General features: G+C 39.3%; 1 protein-coding gene across 2 annotated transcripts; it reads right to left on the bottom strand.

The window, feature by feature from the left end:
• Positions 1–337: 337 nt before the first annotated feature.
• On the bottom strand, positions 338–26945 carry xrcc1 (X-ray repair complementing defective repair in Chinese hamster cells 1). 2 transcript variants are annotated; one of them, XM_028013332.1, is made up of 17 exons: positions 26471–26945; positions 26303–26395; positions 24352–24459; positions 24060–24218; positions 23607–23681; positions 22256–22379; positions 21931–22037; positions 20258–20420; positions 19947–20187; positions 18017–18133; positions 7830–7911; positions 7637–7736; positions 4496–4553; positions 3118–3248; positions 2756–2846; positions 2560–2635; positions 338–1353 (listed from the first exon to the last, which is right to left on the bottom strand). In XM_028013332.1, the coding sequence occupies exons 1-17, from the start codon at positions 26519–26521 to the stop codon at positions 1246–1248; spliced, it is 1884 nt and encodes a 627-aa protein (XP_027869133.1). In that variant the 5' UTR covers positions 26522–26945; the 3' UTR covers positions 338–1245. The 2 variants fall into 2 exon arrangements, with proteins under 2 accessions (XP_027869133.1, XP_027869134.1); XM_028013333.1 differs by having other exon boundaries at positions 4496–4550.
• Positions 26946–27925: the final 980 nt, after the last annotated feature.

Here is a 27925-nt window from a genome sequence, read left to right as displayed (position 1 = left end):
ACAGACAATCCAATACTTGGCTGCTTTAAAAATGCGTCCTTGCTGAGAACTCAGACCTTTTCATCTTTCCTGTATTCAGTCTCCCCTGTAACCATTGCTACTTCCCCATCTCTCGTCCACATACCGTCCTTCTAATCCCCTTGACTGAAGTGCGGGAGACCCAGTGGCTCTGGGCTTGAAAAAAGGAGGAGCAATAAATTAAAGTGGAAAGAGAACTCGAGATCAGAGAGGGGATGAAAAAGAAGAGTCGCTCAAGCAGCAAGCAGAGTCGGAGTCGGGGAGAAATGAGGGCGGCCGAGTGCAAAGCAAGTCGGATTAATAAGCAATGACAGACATGTTTTTAATTAAAAACCCTTTTTATTCGGACAAAATAATTATGTACCACAGCAACAGGAAAAATAGCTTAAGACAGAGAGTCAAAGAAGCCGCTGTAGACATGCGAAAACCCAATATGCCATAGAAAACTGCATAAATTAAGACTGGCATTTTAAAAATAACAACAATGATATGATATAAAATCCGGACTGTCCTTTTTAATACACAAGCTCATCTTTTCCAAACACACAGAAAGCAGTCATTGAACAGAAAACAAACCCACCCCTACTCAGGTCATTTTTATTAGACTCCTGTATTCCTGATGTAACTTTTTCCAATTCTTGACTGCAGCATTAAGTAACCTCAACCTTTCACTTGACTTTGGGTTGATCTCATAAAGTCTAACAGTCTGCAACATTGAGTCTCTTATCAGTGCCACTGGCAGTCAGGACATCATCATTACTCATTCCAGTCCTGTAGCCTGAGGTTGCAGTGAAGAGCAGAGGCAAACAGCAGCTGCATTTGGATCGAGAAACTCCAACAAGGCCTGAATCAGGGACTTTGCTTCTTTTCTTCTTAATGTCCAGGAGATGAGCTTCATATGAAGGATGACTTTTCTCGCCTGACTGTGACGAACAACTCATAGGAGAAAGGGCAAATAATAAAAATAAATCTATAACTAATCTATCGCTTAACTCAAGGGAGATGATTTAATAAGCATTTTAGTCCCAGCTCTCTGGAGAAAATATCTAAAGTTATTTTATGACCATCACATAAGTCAGTGTAAAAAACATAAGTGAACACTTAATGGTTTATTGCTCATTTGAAGTGGCTAATCAGAAAAAGATCTATGGCTTTTCCCATTTGCATTTTCATCAGGACTGGAAGAGAGTGTGCCAGACTCCTCAGTGTGCGCTTATAGAGTATTTTTCAGGGCACAACAGTGTAAGGTTGGTAGGGCAGCATTTTCTGACGTTCATTGATCGCATAAATCCATGCAGGCTTCACAAAGTTCAGGTTGCAATTCTCCATCAGCGCCTGTGATCGATGTGAGCAACAAAAAACAAATCAAACAGAAACATGTGTAAATCTTTGTGCCAATGATGATTATGATGTTAAATCGCCTGAATTTAGACAGTAATTGAAATCAGGCAATTCTTCCTTGACCAGAACTCACACCATTACAGTATGTAAAATCATCAACAGTCTGTTCTATGAGAGAAAACTTACTAAAAATGACAAGTAAGAGAAAAAGGCATTCATATCCATGTACTACATAGAACTTAATTTTCTGTGAACAGAGAATGTCTTGCTTTCAAACTGTTGGCTTTAGCTTTGACATGTTTAATAAAGATAATCTACAATTTTTACCCTGCCTGATCTGCAGGCAGGTTAAACTGCGGGTCACATCAAGGGTAACCTGTCCGTTATTAGGCTAATTGGTTGGCGTTACTCTAATAAGAAACACTTCAACACTTTTGCTTAAGTCAAAAATTAGAAATATTACCTGTAAAAATGCATCAATTTAGTAGCAACAGGAAGAAGTAATATTTTTATGTAGAAATAAAAGCTTTTATATCGCGTTACAAATTTTTGCATAAGCGTTTTGATATAGTAGTACATTATACTCAAGGTGTGTGAGTCTTATACCAGTCCATGATTATTAAAGGCATACGCCTGGGCCTGCAATCTTAAGTATTCCAGTCTAACACCTCCAGGACATTTGTTTCATCTGATTGCTGCATGTCATAGTTGAGTTTTAAAAAAGTGGACACAAAGGATTTGAATTTGTTACAGTCTACTGAAAGATAATTTGAAATGGACGAATGTGAAGGACAGACTTCAAAGAAAACCACAAATCGGCATCAGCCGGTAAAAGCTTGATTTCGGCAAATCTACTGAAATCCAACTCAGCTAAACAATTTTATACATGTTTAAGGGCTCTCTAGGTAGGCAAAAATAATTTGCCCCAATTTACTTGATGGTTTTATTCTACCTTTCAAAATGATAATAACAGCACTGAACTCTAGGATTGCATCTTTAGGGAGGTCTGAGGCTTTTAAAAGGCATTTTTGAAGTGCCCTTTGTGTAACTTAGCAACAACTAGCAACATTTCCTCCAGCAATTTGTCAGGCTACCGTCTTTTAGAAGTTGCACATAATGGCAAGTGCATCCATTCATTCAAATGTTAAATGTTATGTTGGACATCTTTATTAAATTACATTTCAAACGGAGGGAACTTACCTCCTCAAAGGACTCGTGCCATCCGCCACTCGTCACGACAAACTGCACTTTATCTGACATGTACTCCTCGATCACTCTGAAGAAAGCACAGAAGTGGTGTGCACTTATAAACTAAAGAAACATCTATGCCAGGTTTCTGGAGTAAAACGTTCAGTTTTTAAAATGACTTGTGGCACACAAAAAAGTCTGCTCCTACCCGTTAAAGGCAACGATGTACCGTAAAAGTAGTCGCCTCTCGTTGTTTGGGAATTTTCCATAAAGGAAAAAGTGCTTTCCGTGAAGAAAATCTGGAAAGAAATAAAACATGAAAAGAAAATCAAAAAAGGCAGGTGCCAGACTAGACAATAAGGAGGACAGGAATTTATAGATGTCTTTTGTCAAAGGGGAGCAAGCACAAAAGCAACAGAAGACACTTTTGGTGTTTGTGTTTGGCCATCAATTTTGTGAGCAGCTGCAGCGTCCCATGCATCAGACCATCAGAGACAGATGTGTTCTCGCAAGCGGAGCATGAGTAACAGAAACAGGAAGATGCCTAGATAAGAGCAAAGGCAAACGTACCTGGCAGCTCAGGGATGGGATGATCCTCTTCCGCTTCAGCATCTGTGTTTTCATCCGTCGACCCCCCATACGGATCCTCTTCTTTTACTGGTGATTCTTTTGCAGCTGCTTTCTTCTGTTTGCTCTCCACCCTTTGACAAGGAGAACACAATGTAAGCCGCATCTTTTAGTGCTCATCACACAATAGAAAATACGGTTAGTTTTTATTCACAGCTAGAGTCCTGTACCAACCCACATTCTCTGTAGATTTCCCCCAAAGAAACTTTTTAACAGCAAAATCTGTGAAGACTGTTCAATGACATTACCTGCTTGTTTTTCAGTCAACACCTGGTCATTTCCAAAGCTTTTTTAGTAAGTGCAGAAAAAGGCTGAATTGATAGGAAGCCTCTCAGATTTGACCTATGAATGAATGAATTCACTCCTAAACAAGAACTAGTACTGTGCCAACAGGCAACGTCCCAGCATGTCAGCCAGACTTGTTCCAGGACAGACACTCAAAGACCAAAAGGGTAAAAAAGAGGAACTTTGATAAAATGTGCTCTGTCATCCTTTGATTTGCTCAAGTTTCCGTAGCTCTAGCACCTTGAACAAACTGTAGTAGTGTCCCAAAATGTGGTAGAGAATACTGATTCCTACACATTATGTGCTTCCTTAATGTTACTGGTAATAAAATATCCAACTTTGAGTACTTTTTCTTCAAAAACAACTTCCACACCAAAGAGTGTTCAGTGTAATCTGTAAATATTTAAACCAACACACTGATTTTTTTTTTTCCCTTTATAGTTTCAGACCAGATAAACACTGATCAGGGCAAGTCAAGCTGAAAATCAAAACAAAGAAACAAAAAAAAAACTATTACAGAAAGCCAATTTTCCTCTTCATCTCTAATGCCAGCCAGTTTGAAACGCTTTAGGAGAGTCTGGCTTTTATAATGATAGATGTGCTTTAAAATGTTTTGACATTCACAGCGCATCTGTGTTATTCTTTCATCAGACATCTCATCAGCTTTAAATAGGAAATAGCCAATTATAAAACTGGATTACTATTACGAATAACTACTGCAAAACATAACCTACGTCTGGCCAACTACTGCTGGCCAGATGTGGGTTCTATAAAAGGAGCGGTGGTTTCGACTCGCATGAAGCTTTTTTTCCTTTTTTTTTAAAAGCAACACTCCTCTTTGAAGACACGGTTGTTTACTTTTTAACACTAAAATACATGTATGCAGTATTGTATAAGTGTATTTAGAAATTAATTCATAGAACATGGCTTAAAGTTGGAAAGGGCACTTAGAACATGAGATAAAAGTACATTTATGGCACTAATCTGAGCCAAGCTAAGAACTACAATCACAGTCTGTGATATTGCTTCCAGTTACCTCTGCAGCTCGTCTTCTGTATCTACTCCTGATTCATCATCACCTTCATCTTCTCCTGCTAAAAAAAAGTTATAAGTTAATCATCAGTGGTTTCCCTGGAATGCCAGATTTACTCTAATGAAAGAAAAGTATTGCAGGGAATTATATTTTTAAGTTAAATGTTTGTTTTTGCAACTCAACATATAAATTCAACGAGGGCGAGATGTGCTGACTGCTCTGTGGCCCTAATCTTAAAACTAATTAACTTTAATATGTGCAAGAGTTAAATCTGCTTTAAATTCCTTGCCATCTGTGGAGAGGAGTTTAATGTCTCATTAAAATGCCAGGTGAGTCCACATTTCTATGAAATATACATAAGCATTTCATTCCATGTAAGCTTGCTGGCAACACAGCCCGGTTCTTGCCAGGCTGTGTTGTTGAGGGTTCTAGTTGGGGGGGCAGCTCTGTTTAAAATGCAGTCTGCATGTAACGTGGTGTGTTGGTGGGTCAGAGGTTGTTGTCTCTCCTTAATGATGCACCTCACCACTTTACTCTGGGTCTCACATTAACATAGAAATGAGAATCATGCACAAGTCCCTTTGCAGTCATTACTGCTCCACTCCGTTCTCACTTTCCACCCAAGCTGCATGGTTTCTTACTCTTGCCCTTTTCGCAGTGATGATGTAAACTCATCCATTTCCCAAGTAGATTATAATAGTTAGCCCCTTTGTCTAATCCTATGACTCTCATTTTGTCCCGTAGCTCCCTCTATATTCATTTAGTCCACTTCAGCTGTGCTGTTGCCCTCTTTCAGGCTCCGGTAGTTTGAGGGAATAAAATCAATCACTTCAAATAAATCACTTAATATCGGCTCTTGAATTTGTTCCACACAGAGATGTTCTTACTCGTTTATGCCAAGGAGATTTATTGTTCTGTCATTCAATATGTGTTTTCTTATTGGATTAGATGTCAGAGCTCAATGACTAAAATGTCTTCACATTTTCTTCTTTCAAATTTCAATTCTGTGTTGGACCAAAATGGTCATTTCAACTTACTATATACTACAGTTCAACGCATGACTTATAATTTATTTTACACCCTTGGTATTTAACTTACTTAACAGCTTAAATGAGTTACCTTCAACTTCCTCAGTTTTGATTTATGTTTTCAGGTTCCTAAGGCTTCAGTAGAAAAAATATCCATATTTTGTTATTGGATCAAGGGTATCAGGATCAGAAAGCTTTTATTGTTGTTGTGCCAGAGCACAACAAAATTACAAAACATGAAAAGAATATGATTATTTCTGGGAATAACAACTAAATGCTCTGGTCAGATACTCAGAGAAGTAAAAAGAAAATAGGTCATATTTTAAGTTTCAAGCATCCAACATGCTGACATCAGTGAAGTCTGCATTGGGTAGTGTGAGTTTAAGTTATAGTATTTGAGTCACTGCTACTTCAGTTCTGTAGCAGCAGTGCACAAGAGCTAAACATGGAGAATGCTGTACCATTGACAATGACGCAACATCATTTTTTGACATGTCCAAAAATCAGTATCAGCCTGTCTTTGAGGGGAATAAAAAAAAAAAAGAGTGTAATCTGCAGTATCAAATACACATCAAGGCGATGCTGGAATATTGTGTCTTTTTGTGCTATTGAAATAAAATTGAGCTATGAAGTAGTGTGTGACAGGTGACACAACTTCAGCAGTAACATAAAACAACGTAAAAAAAAAATGAGAAGGATTTATATTCTGCCGGAAGGTTTAATTTCTGCTTTTGCACTTTTGGGGGTTAGTTAATAAATAATGAGGATCAGCAATTGCTGAGCTCAGTGAATGGACCAAATTAGCATAGCCTTTGATGTTAGAAACTGGAGTTTTGATTGACACAATGCATTGCTGTCAGTACTGACCCTTCAGTAAATTAGAAGGCTATTACAGGCATCATGCAAAAAATATATATATAGAAGATAAATATTTGTAAAGTAAAACAAAAAAACTATGTACAGTTGAGAATCATGTAAATAATAAATTCATGTTTTTATTTGTTGTTTAGGAGTTTGAGAAGAGCTAGAGAATGGAAAAAGGAACAAATAAATCACTTTATTTTGGCAAACAAGTAGGGAATCCATCAGTCACGCATTCTACAGGCTGACAGGAACTTTATACGAATACTCTACTGAGGTATGAATTGGTCTGCAACACTGGTACATTTAGAAGGAAAATTTAAACTAAGCCATAATGAGAAGAGAGCCTCATGCAGTCGCAGAAGAGAAAGATAAAAAGAAAGATATTCAAAGCAATCTGATGCAAAAATAATGTGGAAAAATGGAAAATATGAAGCCTGCAGGATTGTTCCTGTGTAAATCATGAATGAATTTAGTGCATGCAGCTAGAAGGAACTTCAAAGTTCTTTGGATAGTAAATGCTTTACCTTCAGTTTTTACTTTTATTTAAAGGGGATGAAGCTGTGTGAGGGAAGGGTGCTTTGTGAGGCAGAAGCTCAGCTGGAAGCTGCAGCTGCAAGGAGGAGCTTTGTGGAAATAGGCGGGGCTTTGTGAGAGCAAGCATTTAGGCACCCCCAAATGGCTGCCAAGGGAAATTCAAGGATTTCTCAAACATGCATGAAAGGAAAACAAAACACTCCATGTATGTAATTGATGAGGAAATAACATAAGATGAAAGCTAAAAAAAGGAAATTTTACATATTACCTCCGTTTTCTGTTGTTACATTTAGCGTCAATCAATCATTCACATACGTTTACTGTAACTGTTTTTCTAAACATATCTCAACCTTTTTCTACAACTCCCAAAATAACTTAAAGTTAAGAAAACGTTAAGATGCTTGTGGACTTTCTCTTTATTCAACTAACTTCCCAATTAGATATTTTATGTACCCAATTTCCTCTGTATCCCCCTTTCCATTAAACTTCCACCTCTATAATTAAATCTCCTCATTCCATTATTAGTCTTAGGTGAACTTTGGTCACAAATCAGCTAAAACCCTATTTTAGATTTTCCAGGCAATTAAATAAAAACCTCTCTACCCAAATATCAAATTAAAGGGACATCCAAATAAAGGTACAAAGAAAGACAACAGGGCAGATCAAATAAAATAAGCTTTTAACATTTGATTTTCCTTGACAAATTTTGACTTATTACCTGGTTCATCCTCGTCAGTTGAGCCTCCATATTCATCATCCTCATCCTTTTTTTCTGGTGTCTTTATCGGAGTGACTTGTTTCGCCTGCTTCTGTGGAATCTGCAAGAACAGCCGGACTCTAGATTTGTAAACTTCACATATTTCTTTAATCCCACGATTATATTTATTGGCTCACTCATAAGACAAACTGACCTTAGTTTCGATTTCCTCCTCACTCTGGTCGTCACCATCCGTTTCGCTCTCGGAGCTGGACTCCGCCCCATCCATCAAGTAGCTGATGGAAAGCAAGAAACAAAATGTGTCAGGATGATGAAATGCCAGAGGGGAAAGAACAACTGGGTAATATATCTTGTTTCCCCATCTGTTTTACAACGTGATTCAAAGTGTAGTGAGGCCCTTACCTGCTAGCCTCTGCAACAAAGCGCAAGTTTCAGACATTTTTTTCTCCAGATGAATGAGCCCTTGTCCTAATGTTTAAAACATCACCAGCACCTCTGAGTAACGTACTTTTAAATCTAGCAGTCCTAGGACAGATTTACTCCTCCTGAGAGGGAGGAATCTGTCTGAAACAAAGAAATCAACAAACACAAAATGGCCTCATAATTAGAAATATTGTTGGTTTTGCATCGTGCAATGATCAAATCACATTTTTATTTGATCTACAGCTTTGCAACATTTAGACTACAACATTTGTAGTCTAAAGCTAATTAAAAACTCAAACTTTAGTTACTTTGTAAATCAAAATATAGCATGAGACCAATAAAAAAAGGCTAAAGACATACAGTTCCAATAAAGGATTCTAACTCAACAAATTAATTTGAGGTTGAGTTGAAGGGGAAACATGCTGGTATATAAGATTCACAAGCAACACTGATAACCACAACCTGTAGAATATAGTGAAGCTAAGTCCATTTAAGAATTTGAGAAGATTCACAAATAGTTGGCGACAGCTGAAAGAGCCACCACACATGCTGCAGTGTTGCATTTCTTCGTGTTAAGTTGCTCCTGAACCAGATACGTTAGTAACATCTGACCTGAGCAAATAACTTTGGATTTCTTTTAAAAATAAAGATCTCAGGAAGAACTGTGCAACATATTATATCTAAATGCTAACTAATTATTTGACATTTATCAGTCCCAGAGAGTAGTAGGGTTCTCTATGTCTCTCATATTTCACTTTTCATGGCAGGAGGGATAAGAAGTTTGTGGTGGTAAGATGTTTAAGTCATTAGGAAAATAACACTGAGTCGTATTAATCCCAAAACAGTTGATGTCAGCCAGAAGCAACTTTTTCAATAAAACCTTGCTGTTGAGATATAAATACTTAGGGCTGCACAATATAACACAATTACATTCAATATAACTTTATTCATCCCCATGGGGCAATTAAAGAGGTATAGAGAGCAACAGCAGTACATAAAAACACAGACACCAAACCACATAAAAACAATATAAAAAGTGCAATAAGCAGGCAAGTGCTAAAAAAGAATTACAACAGTTTTAGGTACGAACGGATCTGAGTTCAGGAAATGCACAGCTCTTGGGACAAATGTGTTTTTCCTGGATCTCAGGCAACTGAAAAACTGAGAGCATAAGGTAAGGAAGGATCCTTCAAATCACCAAAGACAGATTTCTTACAAGATAGACAATAATTTTGGAACAGGCTTTGGTGATTTTCTATACATGAGTCCAACCTTGGCATAGAGGTGAATGAAAAAGTGAAACGTTTTCATTAAAGCTGTTGGAATAGATTTATCAACTCCAAAAGATCTCCACTTCACGAATTAAATGAATTACTGAAATAAAAGAATATTTTATTCATACAAAATTTTTTGAGACACTCCAGAAGAACCAGAAGAAACTATCCCAGCTGTTCTGAAACAACTGCATTAAAAAAATGACTTGCAGACTAGGAGTAAATCATCTGCCAACCTTTCCCAGACAATCCTCTCAAGCCACTATAAAGTCAGCTAAAAATTATCTGGGGGGGTATCTGAAGCACAGAAGTGATATACTGTAGATAAGGTGAAATCATTTTACCACACAATGAAGAAGGACATTTCACTGACCTCTGCTTAGGCCAGGAAATTGGAAAATGACAAATGAGACTATGGGAAAAGGGAGTAAATGAAGTTGTGACAGTAAGAGCAGCTATCACAAAAAAAAACAAAAAACTGATCAATATGTTTGAGTTATTCCTGCCTCTTCTTAGATGGGAGAAATGATTTGTGTGCTAAATCACACATTATTTTGGTTCTAACATTATGGATGAACAGATTCTGTTAAGGGTTGCCCGCACGGGTTTTTTAGCCAGCTAACTTTAAAGGACACATCCGATAAAATAAATGGACAAAGTCATGGTGTAGAAATGACTACACCATGACTTTGTTTACACCATCCTTGTAAAGTAAGAGAGCTGAGATGTGGAGGTCAAACAAAATCTGCTTTAAGAGCTTGTTTTAAAAGATTTCTGCAGGCAGATGAAGTGATGCAGCCACCATACCTAGTGTCTACAGTAGCAGTCTGTGGGGCAGCGCTATGATCTGGGCTGCAGGTGGTCAGGCTCAGGCTCATTAACATTATGAGTCCAAATAATGATCAATCTATCTGGAGGCTTTGTCTTTTTTTAAGCCATGCAGTGTATTTTAACTAAATTTGTTTATGTATTTACAAATGTTTACTTAAAATGTTTACTTGGAGCAGAAAAACTACTACAAATATCAATTAGAGCTCCAGTTGATCAGAACATTTCAGGTTAAAAACAAAAATTCTGATGTTGGAGGACGAGTTTTCATAGATTTTACATCAATCAATCACTCAATCAAATTTTACTTGTATAGCACATTTCAGCAGCATGTTGACCTCAAATATATTTCTAATATATATCAAATCACCAGCATAATTCACAATCCTCACTAATGCAGCCGATCTAGTATTATTATTTACTGCAACCACAACTGATGACAATGTAGTTCTAAACTTCTGGCTCAAATGCATTATGTAGGAGAATCACCTTGAAAGTAAAATCATAATTCCTTTATGTAGCAGGTACTTTTATGAGCTGTAGATTATTTATGCAAGATTTTATTTTCAGACTTATTTCCATATCCTTTTTAAAAAAATACTAAAACCTGATTGCATTAATATTTTGGACCCAATTATCCTCTGTTTAGTGGTTTAAAATCTGCTTCCTAATTTGGTTATATTGTTAGCCAGTGTCAGAGCTGGTTGAGTATTTCTCATTTTCTTGTTTTATGTGTCCTTTGTTGCTCACTGATTCATAATGTTAAATGACTATATATTCAGTGTCGGCTGGGGTTCTTAGCTGATATCCCAATCTGATTGTTACAAACACTCCACAGCCTGCATGCATGTCAGGAGCCGAGCGAAGCTGCACGTTTTACCTCCAGATGCTCAGCAACAACAGTTAAAGCGTGAGTGTGCAGATTTGTACGGGTGCTTGTCATCATCAAAGTAAGTGGTTCTTTTAATTACCCATAGCAGATGCAGCTTTTAAATAAAGAATACATCATCAAAGCTGCACACTCAACATGCAGCACAATAGCGGTGCTGGGCAGGGGAGCCCAGGGGCGAGTTCTCACCGGCACAATAGAAAATTTACAGAGAAAGGCGAACATGAATGAGAATGGCAGGTTGCAGTGAAGTTTTTACTTTTATTCTCCTTGAATTTTTCTTTTTAAATAAAGCTCACAGATAAAAACTTAGCTGCATAGCAATATTTAATTTACTTAGCTTCATTTATTGAAATGGCATTTTATTTCATACATCTTTGTTTGAAAAGTTATGTAAGAAAAAGTTATCAAATTGCTCTTTCCATGACAAGCAGTGTGATGATCTCTTATCTTTTAATTTGAACTAGAAAAAGACATCAATTACAGGCTAAAGAGAAAGTATTTTTTTTGATTATTGTGAATTTTCCTATCTTATATTTGAACGCAAAGCTGAAACGGAAAGACAATCACTTTCATAAAATGGTACAATTATTTTAGAAACTAAACATTTAAGATATAACAAAGTTGAAAACTTTGAAAAATACTATATATTAATTCTTCATTCACTCTAATATTTGACCTATGACACCACTGGAGCTGAATTCAGTAAATTAAAATCTATACTTCAACAAGGATCGTCAGATTAAAAGTACCTTTTGAAAAAAAAACTGCCTGTAAGAAGGTATTAAACATAGTTTTTATTAATAGCACATTCCTGTATTAAAAGCTTTTTAATATTCTAATCTTAAATGTGATGTTTTTATCATTAGTGGAAAATAATCATAATTAACATAAATAAAGGCTTTCAATTACCTGGGTATAATTAATCTACATAATGTAGATTAATTACATTAGTGATAACGTTCCTAAAGTAAATGGGCTTTTCAGTAATATTCTAATTTAATGAATGGGTCTGTATGTACACTATGTACAGATCATGTGATATAAACAAACATACCAGGTTCTAAATCACTTAAAGCATATTGTCACATTCTGAGGCCGAGTTTGAACTTAAACAAGCATTGTTATCAAGCTTAGTGGAAGGATAATCTTAATCTTAATCTTATTAACTTATAAGGCGTTAAATGGTCTGATCTAAATGCATCTTACAGCTGATTTTCAGGTAGGAAGCATCAAGACGAAGTGTCGTACATGGACTTATGTTGTGAGCCCCCCCAACTGTAATTCAAGAACGGCACATATTTGATCCGACACCGCAGATTTTTTTTTTTTTTTTTTAATAAATTAGAGCAAATTTTTACTGCCAAATTCAAAGGTTACAGATCCCTTCCCCACAAAACTGATATGAATCAGTTCTAAGCAGAAAATAATTATAATTAACAGAAATAAAGGTTTGAAAACATTCTGTTTGTAATTCATCTAAATAATATGTTTCCTTTAGTAAATTAAAAGTACTGAAATAAGTGAACTTTTCACTTTGATGTCTCAGAATTTTATTATTCATAAAAGCTAACATAGAGGAGACAGTGGGGGGCAGTATGAATGTGGGAATTTCTTAATGACAAATCAAAACTCCACACAGATAATACAGTAAGATCCCAATTAAATTTGGATCTCCCAATGTCTTTAGCCCTACATTATTCAGTACAGACAGATTTATCAGGAACCATGACAGAGGACCTTGATGTTCTATAAAACCCCCATAATGAGCCATATAATTAGAGAGCTGCAGGAGCTCAGTGGGCAGAATTTGTGATCACAGCAGGGATCTTCTACTCAAGGTTACAGTGCTCTCTGTAGCAAGTGGTCTTCCCTGCTGTGGTGGGAGTATTTTTGGATGTTTCAATCAGTGAGATTGCTGAGAACAGTCTGTACAACGCAGGCAAACAGACACAGCCCAAAAGAGAGTTCTCATCAGACATGGAATCATACTGTAGTCACATGTTCTGTGCTACTTAATTCCTACCAGCTGCTCGTTTGGACGAGTTCCAGCATCTCTGCAGGTCTGAAATGAAACTTGGTGCAGTTTAATATATTTGATGTTGACATGAGTTTTGGGATTTTTCACAGCTTTGTTCTATATTTCAGTTAGAACTGCATAATACTGGCACAAGATGCAAATGCAGACATTTCAAGTGTCTAGAAATATAATATGTTGTTGTTTTAATCGATATCTCACTAAAACAGGCTTTCAACAGTTAAATGCTAGGAGCATGTGTTAGGTTCCCGTCTCTTTTTGACAGCTTTCAGATCCATATACTGGCATGTTCTTCTCATTGCAGGGCCTAAACTTAAACCCAGCTATTCAGTCCAGCATTGTGCAGAACTGCACAGATCAAATTAAAGTCACACATGTTCTCATGCAGCAGAGATTCTTCCATTTATTCACCTGCACCATTACTTGATTTTATTTTATTTATTTATTTCAAACCTCCTCCATGGGCTGCCACCTTATCGTGGTGGACGGGTTTGAGTGCCCCAATGATCCTAGGAGCTATGCTGTCTGGGGCTTCATGCCCCTGGTAGGGTCACCCAAGGCAGACAGGTCCTAGGTGAGGGACCAGACAAAGTGCAGCCTGAAGACCCCAATGATGAGTAAAAACATTGGACTTGGTGTTCCCTCGCCCGGACGCGGGTCACCGGGGCCCCACTCTGGAGCCAGGCCTGGAGGGGGGGCACGATGGCGAGCGTCTGGTGGCCGGGCTTTTACCCATGGAGCCCGGCCGGGCTCAGCCCGAAGAGGAAACATGGGCCCCCCCTCCCATGGGCCCACCACCCGTGGGAGGGGCCATAGGGGTCGGGTGCACTGTGTGATGGGTGGCGGCCAAGGGAGGGGACCCTGGCGGTCCGATCCTCGGTTGCAGAAACTGGCTCTTGGGACGTGGAATGTCACCTCTCTGGTGGGGAAGGAGCCGGAGCTAGTGCGTGAGGTCGAGAGGTTCCGGCTAGAAATAGTCGGTCTCACCTCGACGCATGGCTCTGGTTCTGGAACCAGTCTCCTTGAGAGGGGCTGGACATACTTCCACTCTGGAGTTGCCCAGGGAGAGAGACGTCGGGCAGGAGTGGGCATACTTGTTGCTCCCCATCTCGGCGCCTGTACGTTGGGGTTCACCCCGGTGAACGAGAGGGTAGCATCCCTCCGCCTACGGGTGGGGGGACGGGTTCTGACTGTCGTTTGTGCTTACGGGCCGAACGACAGTTCAGATTACCCACCCTTTTTGGAGTCCTTAGAGGGGGTACTGGAGAGTGCTCCTCCTGGGGACTCCCTTGTTCTGCTGGGGGACTTCAACGCTCACGTGGGCAACGACAGTGAGACCTGGAGGGGCGTGGTTGGGAGGAACGGCCCGCCCGACCTGAACTCGAGCGGTGTTCTGTTGCTGGACTTCTGTGCTCGCCATGGATTGTCCATAACGAACACCATGTTCAAGCATAAGGGTGTCCATATGTGCACTTGGCACCAGGACACCCTAGGCCGCAGTTCGATGATCGACTTTGTCATCGTTTCATCGGATCTGCGGCCGTATGTCTTGGACACTCGGGTGAAGAGAGGTGCGGAGCTGTCCACTGACCACTACCTGGTGGTGAGTTGGCTCCGGTGGTGGGGGCGAAAGCCGGTCAGACCTGGCAGGCCCAAACGTGTTGTGAGGGTCTGCTGGGAACGTCTGGCGGAATCCCCTGTGAGACGGAGCTTTAACTCCCATCTCCGGCAAAACTTCGAACACGTCCCGGGGGAGGTGGGGGACATGGAGTCTGAGTGGACCGTGTTCCGTGCCTCCATTGTCGAGGCGGCCGATCGGAGCTGTGGCCGCAAGGTTGTCGGTGCCTGTCGCGGCGGCAACCCTCGAACCCGTTGGTGGACACCTTCGGTGAGGGATGCCGTCAGGCTGAAGAAGGAGTCCTATCGGGCCTTTTTGGCCTGTGGGACTCCGGAAGCAGCTGATGGGTACCGGCGGGCGAAGCGGCATGCGGCTCGGGCGGTTGCTGAGGCAAAAACTCGGGCGTGGGAGGAGCTTGGAGAGGCCATGGAGAAAGACTTCCGCACGGCTTCGAGGCGATTCTGGTCCACCATCCGGCGTCTCAGGGGGGGGAAAGCGGTGCAGCACAAACACTGTTTATAGTGGGGATGGTGTGCTGCTGACCTCTACTCGGGACGTTGTGGGTCGGTGGGCAGAGTACTTCGAAGACCTCCTCAATCCCACCAACATGCCTTCCACTGAGGAAGCGGAGCCTGGGGACTCTGGGTTGGGCTCTCCAATCTCTGGGGGCGAGGTCGCCGAGGTGGTTAAAAAGCTCCTCGGTGGCAAGGCCCCGGGGGTGGATGAGATCCGCCCGGAGTTCCTTAAGGCTCTGGATGTTGTAGGGTTGTGTTGGTTGACGCGACTCTGCAATATCGCATTGACATCGGGGGCAGTTCCCCTGGATTGGCAGACTGGGGTGGTGGTCCCCCTGTTCAAAAAGGGGGACCGGAGGGTGTGCTCCAATTATAGAGAGGTCACACTCTTAAGCCTCCCTGGCAAGGTCTATTCAGGGGTCCTGGAGAGGAGGGTCCGTCGGATAGTCGAACCTCGGATTCAGGAAGAGCAGTGTGGTTTTCGTCCTGGTCGTGGAACACTGGACCAGCTCTACACCCTCGGCAGGGTCCTGGAGGGTGCATGGGAGTTCGCCCAACCAGTCTACATGTGTTTTGTGGACTTGGAGAAGGCGTTCGACCGTGTCCCTCGGGGAGCCCTGTGGGGGGTTCTCCGGGAGTATGGGGTACCGGGCCCTTTGATACGGGCTGTCAGGTCCCTGTATGACCGGTGTCAGAGTCTGGTCCGCATTGCCGGCAGTAAGTCGGGCTCGTTTCCGGTGAGAGTTTGACTCCGCCAGGGCTGCCCTTTGTCACCGATTCTGTTCATCACTTTTATGGACAGAATTTCTAGGCGCAGCCAAGGTGTTGAGGGGATCCGATTTGGTGGCCTTAGGATCTCATCTCTGCTTTTCGCAGACGATGTGGTCCTTTTGGCTTCATCAGATCGTGATCTGCAGCTCTTGCTGGAGCGGTTCGCAGCCGAGTGTGAAGCGGCCGGGATGGGGATCAGTGCCTCCAAATCCGAGGCCATGGTCTTGAGCCGGAAAAGGGTAGAGTGCCTTCTCCGGGTCAGGGGGGGTGTCCTGCCCCAAGTGGAGGAGTTTAAGTATCTCGGGATCTTGTTCACGAATGGGGGAAGAAGGGAGCGGGAGATCGACAGGCGGATTGGCGCAGCGTCTGCTGTCAAGCGGGCGCTGTACCGGTCCGTCGTGGTGAAGAGAGAGCTGAGCCAAAAAACGAAGCTCTACGTTCCCACCCTCATCTATGGTCATGAGCTTTGGGTCATGACCGAAAGAACGAGATCGCGGATACAAGCGGCCGAAATGGGTTTTCTCCGTAGGGTGGCTGGGCTCTCCCTTAGAGATAGGGTGAGAAGCTCAGTCATCCGGGAGGGACTCAGAGTAGAGCCGCTGCTCCTTCACATCGAGAGGAGCCAGTTGAGGTGGCTTGGGCATCTGGTCAGGATGCCTCCTGGACGCCTCCCTGGTGAGGTGTTCCGGGCACGTCCCACCGGGAGGAGGCCCCGGGGAAGACCCAGGACACGCTGGAGAGACTATGTCTCTCGGCTGGCCTGGGAACGCCTCGGGATTCCCCCGGAAGAGCTGGAAGAAGTGGCCGGGGAGAGGGAAGTCTGGGCCTCCCTTCTGAAGCTGCTACCCCCGCGACCCGACCTCGGATAAGCGGAGGAAGATGGATGGATGGATGGATATTTATTTCAAACAGGTTTTTAAAAACAAGAAACTAAAGCAATCAGTATGGCAGAGAAAACATGCGCATACATAATCAAGAACAAAATAATTAGTTTGCTACTACTTTTCTGTTTGAAAGGAGTAGGAAAAAGTGAACTCTTATATGGCTATAAGGTGCTTCCTTAAGTATAATTCTATAATTTGGCAAAACTCTAAAATCAAATGCCTTGGAAGATTAAATCAACTCAACAGTGAATGATCACACTACATGAAAGAAAATGGTTTCACCTCAAACACTGAAGTGCTAGTTGTGATCTTTTGTTTAATTTTCCACTTAAACGGCCAGTAATAGATTACAAACCTCGTACAGATTCATAATTAACATCGTTTTAATTAAAACAGCTGTGCTACTGAGAAACCAATAACAGCTGCCTAAAAAACATTTCCTACTTCAGAAGCTAGAGGTTTTCTTATTATTATCCTTTCTCTGAAAGGATGCCAGACAGACAAGATTCTGCATAACTTTGCCATAATATCTAAGCTACTGGTGTATAAAAACCTTGCATTAGCTGTGGATCATTTGTGTACTCAGCAAGAATAATTAAATAAACATACCACAGTTCACTAATATTGACACACATTTCTCACATAAATGAGTTTCTTCAGCTGCACAGCAAGTGCTCATTACCATGAACTTGCTTATACTATAAATCCTACAGTAATATATACTGAAATACACTGAAATATATACATTCCAAAATGTGTAATAAAATCAACAAACATAAATTTTTCTTATGCAAAATGTCATGGCCACGTCAAGGGAGATAGGTGCTGGCCATGTTTGCAGACGATTATTGACACACTTCATAAAGAGTCTAAATCCAAAAAAGTCATTACTAAAGAAGATGGCAGTTATGCTTTCAAGCATATTACTGGAAAGTTAAGTGGAAGTATATAACTGTTAAACTCATATCTCTGAGTTTAAACATCGTCATATTTATTGCCATTAAGGGGCAGAGAGTGCCTGTCCTACTGGACAATATATTGTTGGTAAGCACATCATGTTACCAGAAATATAAGAGCATTCTAAATACTGTAGTGATATTTAGGAATCAATATACTGAAACTCATTTATGGCTTTCTTACCGTTTATGTGAGATCTTCTGTTTCCTCTTATGGCAGTCCATCACCCATTCTTTCCGGACAATAATGCCGCCTGCTGATTTCACCTGGCTATACTTGGGGGTGTTGGCGAAGGCACAGCTGTAGAATAATGGGCCGAGGCAGGAACATGCATCCGGAAAAACAAACAAAAAAGATATTTATGACACAACAGGAAAGCTGACAAATCAGTCTGGTCTAATAGCTGCAAACAAAAAGCCATTAAACTGATGTTCTGACCATGTGAACCATGGCGCATAAAAATCTAGAGGGGAAATTAAGAAAAGTGTATTTAAAAGAAACCTTTGTATGTTAGACCAAAAAATAAATATTCTTTAGGAATAATTTGTCTCATTTTGAATGTGTTTACCAGCATTAAATGATTAAACAAAGAAAAGATGCTGAGGTGCACCTTATTTTATTTTTTATCTAAAGGCAATTCCTCTAAACAAAAGTATGAAGAACATTTTAGCTACAATAGGGCTTTATTCCTCCTCTACTTTCTTTTATCCTACACTGTGCAGTTACTCAGTGCATTGATCGGTTGACTTATCTCTTCGCTCTTTAGCATTTGTTCCTCGTTTATCTCTTCAAGTTCTCTTTGCACAGCAGTATCTGTAAGCAGTGCTCGTCTCCAGAGAACTGCAGCGTGGAGCTTCCCTAACAGCTTTGACACGGTGGGCATTATAAATGTGATATCACTGAAGTTTCTGTGCTCACAGCGGGTTTCCTCAGTATGCCAGCTGAACACCCCCTAAACAAAAACTGATTTATTTTCCTGTTTCTTATTCGTGTATCCGTCACCTATCCATTCAAATCAGGTGTCCTTGAAACGTCTACCATAGGACTCATTCTTCCTATTAATTTGCACTTTGTTTGAACAAAACAACAAACTGTGTGGAATCCTTCATAGCCTATAAATGAAGAAAAGGTGCAGTGTGATCTTTCTTCTGATTCATCTTTTGATATGAAACTACCATATGTCCTAAATTGTTAAAACGTCACCCATATATCTCAGTAGAGCTGTGCCGGCAGATTGGTGACCATTCATGCTTAAGTGCATCTCTATATTTTGTTTGCCTTTGAACAAGAGTAAAGTTGCTTTTCCAGCATAAAATCAATTCAAGTGGAAAAGATAATAGGAACTTATTTAGTTGAAAATCTTTAATGGAAATGCAAAAATGTCCCTAAAGGTCTTTTTGTAAAGATATATGTTTAAAATCAGTCACCAGAGAGACCAGGCTGGTCTGTCTTGTTGATTAGAACATTATTTAAAAGTTTATTTCAGAAATAGAATTCAAAAAGTGAAACTCATTACATACATGAAGTGATTTATATTTTATGCGTCTATTTGTTCATTTTAAAAATAAATTTAACAAACATGTCAACCTCCACACTAATGTGGAAACTACTGACTTCATAGCTATCCAGAAGACAATCTCAGACAGTAAGTAAGTCAGAAAAGGTAATTGCTAAAGAAGGTAGACGTTCTCAGATTGCTGCATCTAAGTTTATAAAATGAAAGGTTGTGTGGAAGAAAAAAGTATGGTAGAAAAAGGTTCACGAGCAACACCAGCTTGAGATGATTGGTGTGAAGTTTAAACAGAAATGATTTGAGGGGCCATGCCCTCTGCTGGAGTTGGTCTACTGTGTTTCTCAAGTTCAAAACCGGCACACCTTTCTACTCGGAGGTTACAAAAAGAACTTCATGTTTTGCAAATTCAAGGACCTAAATCCCATTGAAAATCTATGCATTGTTGTCAAGAGGACAACAGAGCTAATAATGCAGATTGGTTAAGGTCAGTACTAAAACATGCGACATCCAATAAAGCAGTATAAATGCTTATAAACTATAAAAATATTGTGAACCTGAATAATCATCTAATTTGTGATTAACCTGAAAGGAAATACTCACATAAGATGTGTGGAGTCAGGTGTCCAGTCAGGCCGGTACTTGGCTCCCATTTCAAGCGCTTTTTCTCTCAGCTCCCCTCTGAAGGGATTCTGGAAGCCGCTCAGCACAAACACAACTCCCTCCAAGATCCGGTTAAACGGAACCTGCTGCTCGCTCGTAGATTTTGTCTTCGGTTTGGGTTTAGGTTCTGGTTTGGATTGGCTCTCCTGCTTCTTCTCAGCAGATTTCTTTGCTGATGATGCTGCAGAAAGAGCTCAGTTTTGAGGTTTGTTTGTTTTATAACATAAATACATTTATTAATGATCTGCTACCTTTGGCAGTGCTTGGGCTTGGCGTGCTGATAGGACTCGGTTTGTATTTAGGGGTCGCAGCTTTGGTCTCAGGCGAGCCCCCAGGACTCATTTTCTTTGCTGGGGGAGGTCCAGAGGGAGACTGTCGCTCTTTGCTGAACTCAAACTTCCTTTTTGCTGGTGGCTGGATGACAAAAGTATCAAATTACTGTAGCAAGTATGTAAAAAAAAATTAATACAAAAAACTAAATGGTTCACTGAACAGATTCTTGGCTGGAGCTGAATCTACTACAAACCAGTTCATTTTGACAAACTTGTATTAAGTGGTTACTTTAGCATATAACTCACTGATTATTGTCAATCAAACCTTCAGACTTAGTCTATTTTATGAAAATTGCATTGAAAATTCCATTATTGAGATTATCCTAATTTTGTCAACTGACACATCTGTGAGTAGAGAGTCTGTTGGCAGAAAGTCCAGAAAGAGTACAAAGAGAAAGTTTCAGGTTTGGAAAATACAAAAGAAACCTTCGTCCAAACCGCGTCCAATCCACACTACTTTGAGGAAATCACTTCAATTCACAACAACTGTCATCTAAAGGAACTTTAGAAAAAGATCATTTCAATTCAATCATACATAGATTCATACTGATCCCAGTTATCAAAGAGTATGCTCAATTACTTATTCATAGGTGTTTAAAAGGTTTCTATCCAATGAAACCCAGCAGATTGCATCGAGTCATTGACTTGCAGAATTCACTTCTCCTGGACAAGAGCAAAGCAACGATCTCTGGGTGAAACAAGTTGTTTAATAGCTCAACATTTTCTGATGCTTCATTAGAAGTTTTCTTTAAATTGTAAGATAAGGTTACAATAAAACACAATGCATTTATCCATTAAAAGCAGACATGTTGGTAAAGCAAAAGTGAGAATAAGTTACTTTCACTTTATTTTGGAGCCAGAGAAAGGTCATCAGAAGGCAATGAGTATTTACCAAGAGTCAAGAGGCAACTTTTCCATCAAACTATTTATTGCATCATTAGAAAAAAAACTATATATCTGCTAACTTGGGGATTTTTGCTCCGTTAAGATGAACAAACGTAGGCAAAATATTCTGAGTCAGCCTTTTTGTATAAACACTCTGCAGCTGTTTGCATAAAAAGAGGAAATAAACAAACTCCTCACTCAGAGCACCGTATTTTGATTGCATGTCTAATGTGGATTCAAGCAGAAAAGGTTGCTCTATCTTTGCTGTTAAAAGAAACATTGGGCTGATTTTCAGGAAGGTTTTTTTTTTTTAAATTTACATAAAATATTATAAAGTAATTTTCAGGTATAAATATGTGCATACATTGAAAAATACATGAAAGCTATTCACTTCAGTTTAAGTTAGACTTATTGGATTTATCACATATTATTTGGTTGCTATTGCAAATAAAAATGTGTTCTTCATAACCCATTTTTATGGGTTAAATAATGGTTAATTGACTCAATAAGAATATTAAAAGTGCATAAAAACCTTCAAACACCTACAGATCCTGAGCTGCATCAGACTTTTCTGTCTGGTTTCATTTCCTCTACAGCCTTCTCTGCCTCTTTGTGGTCTAAATGAAGAGAAGGGCTACAGCTCACTGATAAACAGGTGTTTGGTGGGTGCCCTTTAGAGCAGAACATGATGGGGGGATATTTAGTACCTGTGGTGAGGCAGAGATGGAGGTGGAAGCTTGACCTGGTGATTGAGAGCTACCTCCTGCCTGCAGAGCAGCAGCAGCATAGCTCAGCTTGTCACTCTGTGGAGAGACTAAAGATAGAAAAGAGAAGCAGACAGTGAGGAAGAACAAGACAGCCATTAGCATAAAGGACCCCCAATAGAAAAGCCTGTCTTTCAACTCGCATGTCCCTCAGCAAAGTTAGGCAGCCCAAAATAAAACCTAATTAGAGTACACTCATTACTGCTTTAAAATCCCAAAGACCTGAAAGGAATCAATAGGGCTTGTAAATTTAAATAAATGGCTCTACCTTTGAGTGAAGTGCTTGGCTTTGTTGAATTGTCTCGGTTGAAGAAGAGGCTGCCAGGTTGAAGGCTGGGCCCAGATGAAGGAGACTCATCTTTCACCCTGAACTGTCCCAGCTTCGTCAGTTTCTGGCAGGAAGGAAGGATGAGTTCAACGCCAAAGGAGAAAATTCAGGGACTGAATTAAGTGATTTTGTTTCCAATTACAAAGGAGGCCTTCAATCTGACAAATGATTTCATAGTTAAAACACTTCCAACTGAGCTCACCCTAGATTCAAATCAAATCCCTCCATGCCAGCCTTGTGGCATTAAGAGGAGCAAAAAGCCTTAAAATATATCTGTCTTTTAATGCAGTAGAGTTAATTCAGGCTGAAAATTTCAGAAAAACAATTGGGCTTTCATTTGAGTTCTATTATTTATTTGGGGTGTTAGATTTTTTTAGATTATTGTCTGACCTGCTGTTATTACTATGCACAAACGTCCTTTGCCAGTAGGACACAGTCTATCTATCGGATTTATGGGGTATCCATGAGGTATCCATGGATAATGTTTATTTTGGGGTAACAGAACCATTCTTGTATTGATTGGGCCGTTTATATTAGATCAACACACCCTCCAAAAAAAGAAAGAGCCAACACTCCTTTAATGCCAGAGTCCACAAGATTTTGAACAATATCCTGATATTTCAAGAAGAATTTAATTCCTTGCACTCGAACAAAGTTCCTGAAGCCTTGAGAAGAGAAACAGGCCCACAGCATCCCATATCCTCCACCGTACTTATCAGTGAGAATGTGAACCAGTCCACATATTTATTCAAAATGCTAATACAAGGAGTCTAAGCTTTTTTTATATTCCTCTTTGACAACCGCGTGCTGATGGCATTTAATGGTTGTCATGGAGACTCTGTGGCACAATTGTATAACATAAATGAACACATTTCCAATTTAGCTTACCAGAAAATTAAAAAAATCTCAACAGAAAATGAAACTACAACAAAATGTTTCACAAAAAATCTAAATGTGAAGAAATTCATGTTTAATTTCATACAGCACTTACACGTACACACACACACACACAACCTGCCCAGTTATAATGGTGAGTTACAGCTACATTTACTGGATTGTCTGTGACTATTCGGTTATAAAATAATAAATGCTATGTGATGTATTACAGCTATTAGAAAAAAGAAATACTGTGTAATTTAAGATGATGTGATGATGTGGCTTCAGACAAGGAACATCAAATAAAAAAGAGTTGTATTTTTATAGATAAAGCAAAGTTCTGTTACTTTATCCTCATTTACAGAGTTATTTGTATAGCAATGGTTAAAATGGAGCACCACAGTGGATGACTTACAGGGGAGGAGGTTGGAGGATCGGTTTTATCAGGCGGTGAGTGGAACTTGACAAAAGCAAGGCCATATGCAATGTTCTGTAGTGCAAAAGACAACACAAATACACATTCTGTTAAAAGAACCTGTGTGCAGCTTAAATTCTAGATAAACATACAAAGAAAAAAGACTCCTGTTAAAAATATTTCAGTTCACAGGAAGTACTGTTGACTTTATCAAAGGTGTTTAGTGTGCTTATCCACAATAAACACCTTTTTATTTAAAGGCTCAGAAATTTGTTGTGCCATATTTTGTAAGAGTCAGAAAGGATTTATTGTACTGCACAGTGGATCTGACGCGTCCTTTTATGAATATCGAATCCCTACCACCATCTCTACATTGGAAAAAATATACAACCAATAAATTTGCTGTCACCTAACAGTGATATGTCAGTGATTTGAAATCACTAAGTTCCTCACCTTGCTGTACGGCTGGGTGCACACAATTTTCACCCTGTCCCACTTCTCCTGAGCGGTGCTCTTCTGCAATTGGTTGGGTCCGAAGAAACGAACCCGGTTCATGTTGGTGCCATTACGGCTCTCAGTGGGGGACATGAAGGAAGATGTGACGAGAAGAACCTGAGAGAAAGCGAGAGAGATAGAAAAAGAAAGAAGCAAAGGTAAAAAGGAAGAATTTTTTTTTTTTTTTATTAAGCAAAGATTAAAATGGCTAGGAAGTGAAAACTATCATAGTGTGATTTGTGAGAAAAACCTCATAGTCCTGGTCTTTGACAGCTGAAGAATTCCCAACCAACACCTCGATGAAAGCTGATCCTTCATTCCCAATATCAATACTATGGACCTGCTCCTCTTTTTCAAACTGGAGAAAAAGTAAATACAATATGAGACAGCTCTCAGAGGGAAAGAAAGAAGATCAATCGTAAAGAGTCAATAAATTGACTGCTGCGTCAGCCTCACAGTACAAAGATGTTTCCCCCCACACTTTCAATCAAAATGAAGAAACTTGGTTATTTAGCATGACTACTCATTTGAGTTTGTAAACACACAATATTTTCTGACACAGGAAAAAAAAAAACTGTTGCATAGCCTTATTTTATACCCGAAATAACTGGAAAAAGTGTTACATCGGCCGAACATCGTAATCAGCAATAAGGATCTCAAATTGGCTGCTCTACAAGAGTACTGTGTTTGTGGGCCTCTACTTTAGAGGGAAAGAGTGAAACGTTTCACAACAGCTTAAACAGTCTGACAAACAATTTAAAAGCTAAAACAAATTCAGACAAAAAGAAGCTTTCCGAATGCTTAAGCATCACACAGTCACACAAGAATGATAAAATATCTTTTTGTGACAAACCCAAAAGTAAGTCCATTTTCATGCATCATATAAAACATTTTTACCCTTACTTTTGAAGAGATTTATGGAGAGCAAATAGAGACAAACTTCAACATATATATAAACATATATACAACCAATATATACAGTATATACTGTGCATATACGGTACATACCAAAGGTTTGGACACACCTTCGAATTCAATGGGTTTTCTTTATTTTCATGACTATTTATAAGGCAAGAAATCCCACTTATTAACCTGACAGGGCACACCTATGAAGTGAAAACCATTTCAGGTGACTACCTCTTGAAGCTCATCAAGAAAATGCAGAGTTTGTGTAAAGCAGTAATCACAGCAAAATGTTGCTACTTTGAAGAAACTAGAATATAAGGGGTATTTTCAGTTGTTTTACACCTTTTTGTTTAGTGCATATTTCCACATGTGTTATTCATAGTTTTGATGCCTTCAGTGTGAATCTACAATGTCAATAGTCATGAAAATAAAGGAAACTCACTGAATTAAAAGGTGTGTCCAAACTTTTGGTGTGTACTGTATATATATATATATATATATATATATATATATATAGCTCTAAAGTGCAAAAGCAGGTTGGGCTGCAGGTTTGGCACTACCTCTGAGATGCCCCTGGACCTCATCTGTTGATACTGGATCTAGGTGTGTCTAACATTTGACTTGTGAACCTAATGTGCTATGTGGAGCATCATATACAAAGAAATGTGATGCTAGATTTTTAAAGTAAAGCAAAAAGAGCTTGAAATTCACTACACTACATTCAATACACTAGGAAACCAGTGTAGAGCAGCTAGCACAGGTTGAATCTGATTTGAGTAATTTCTCCCCGAAGGAGCAAAGCTGATTTTAGAAAATCTATGGGATTAGATTTAAGATTTCTCACATCCAGCATACAGCAATTTACAGAAATCCAGCTGCAGAGTGCCACATTTTAGGAAAATATGCAATTGCAATACTATTGTTGATCCAGATTCACTCGCTGTTCTATTTGTTTTCCATCATTACAATGTTCCCTCTTTATGCTGTTTTGTTTTTTAGTTTCTTACTAATAAAACAGGTTGTATCTCTACGCTAATTTGGTGAAACGTCATTTTAAACGATGATTTAGTTTGTGTAAGGTCAAAAATGACGGCTAATAGGAATGGGGGAGAAACTTTTAAAGTATCATTTTTCATTTAAAGATATTTTGGAGTTTTTAGTAGACGCTGGTCGCTGAGCTATTTGTCAACGAATAGGTTGGTGACTTAAGATGAATGATAAGCATGTATTATTCTAGAATCTCAGAGAAAGAAAAAAAAGAAACAAACACCAGAATAATTAGAGACAAGACAAACCTGGAGGATGACGGACGTCTGCTTCTCACCGGGTTTTGCTGCTTTCCACTTTCTGTATGTGTCTGAGCTCAGCAGATTGTCTGCTTTATGAGTCTGGTTTGAATTGAAACAAAAACGTTGAGCAAAGCGCAGCTGACTTTACGAACATAATGACATAAAACAACTTACGTTGTCCTCGGTGGAGCAAGAAATTACATGCTTGAGTTGAATTTCTGGCATACTTGTCTTGTTTTTCGAAATGCGATTAATTTCCTGTTAATTTCCGTCAACCGGGCGTTCTAAAAAAAAATACGACGTACAGCCAAACCCTAAAACACACCCAGATTGCTTTTCGTGGCACTACAATAAACTCACTTTGTTGCAGAACAGCGATAGAACGACTCCTGACTAACCAGATAGCATGCTAGTAAACAAAAGACAGTGAACTTTCCCACATATGTCGGATCATTCAACAATCGTGAAGGGCTGTAGTGCAATAATCTCCCACGCTGTTTTAAGCTTCACATTTAACACAATACTTTTATTGCTACAGTAAATATCTCGATTTATATAACGACCACTTGAATTTAACATTAAATATGCGCAAGTGAGCACACATTTTCCCACCAAAAGGCTGCAAATGTCAATTTGTCGTAACTTCCGACTCCAGGAGTCTTTAACCAATGAGAGCTTCACGTTCTTCTTCTACTGCACAATTTATGTCACCATGCAGTTAATTCGCCACCAAGTGGTGGAACGTATGCAGTTTCCAAGTCATAGAAAATGTTCGAAGTGAAACAAAATGTCGATATATCTTATTGTGGAGAAAAACATTCGTGTTAAGTTGTTGTTTTTCCACTTCATGTAAGTTGTTTTATGTCATTATTAAATCATTATTATTAATCTGTAACCTGAATCCAAGGTGGTATGAAAATTAAAAAAAAAAACTTGAATCCTTTATATATTGTTTTTTTTTTGCTATTATTTTTTTATTATACTTCTACAAATTCTATATATTATACAATTTCTATTTATTTATAGCATTGATAAACATAAATATTCACAATATTTATGTATATATTTTTTTATTATTTATGTTCTGGTAGTGTTTATAAAAAACATGATTACTAACTAATTGACTGATTTAATTTAATTCAGGATATAATTGATCTTATTCAAATACTAAAAAGAAGCCAAACCTTTTGAGTCAATGTATGTCAGTTGTAAAAAATTACAAAGCTTTGGTATTGTTTCAATGTGGAGTTTGGGGTGAGAAAAATTAGTTTAAAGAAAATTACTGATTCTGGGGGATCTCAGTGCATGTCAAGGCCAGAAGGGAAATATAATCCAGAGATCAAAATATGCCTCAAAACTTCCCACTGGATCATGGCTAAAAAATTGCAAGAAGGAGATTTCAGTCATGATCCACATTCAGTGACCACATTTGACAGCTGGAATGTACAGTAGATGAACTGCCAAACCAAACATTCAAGTGCTTACTTTTTAACTTATCTCTTTTTTTCCATAATGGACCATATTAGTATAATCATTACAGGACATGAAGCTCTAATGTTGTAATCATCTGACTCCTGCCTCATCCTACTGTCACTCATAAACAAGACAACTTGAATTCATATGCTGAGG

The sequence above is a fragment of the Xiphophorus couchianus genome, chromosome 3, assembly GCF_001444195.1.
Source record: "Xiphophorus couchianus chromosome 3, X_couchianus-1.0, whole genome shotgun sequence".
NCBI classification, from domain to species: domain Eukaryota; kingdom Metazoa; phylum Chordata; class Actinopteri; order Cyprinodontiformes; family Poeciliidae; genus Xiphophorus; species Xiphophorus couchianus.
This window is presented reverse-complemented; position numbering and strand designations above follow the sequence as displayed.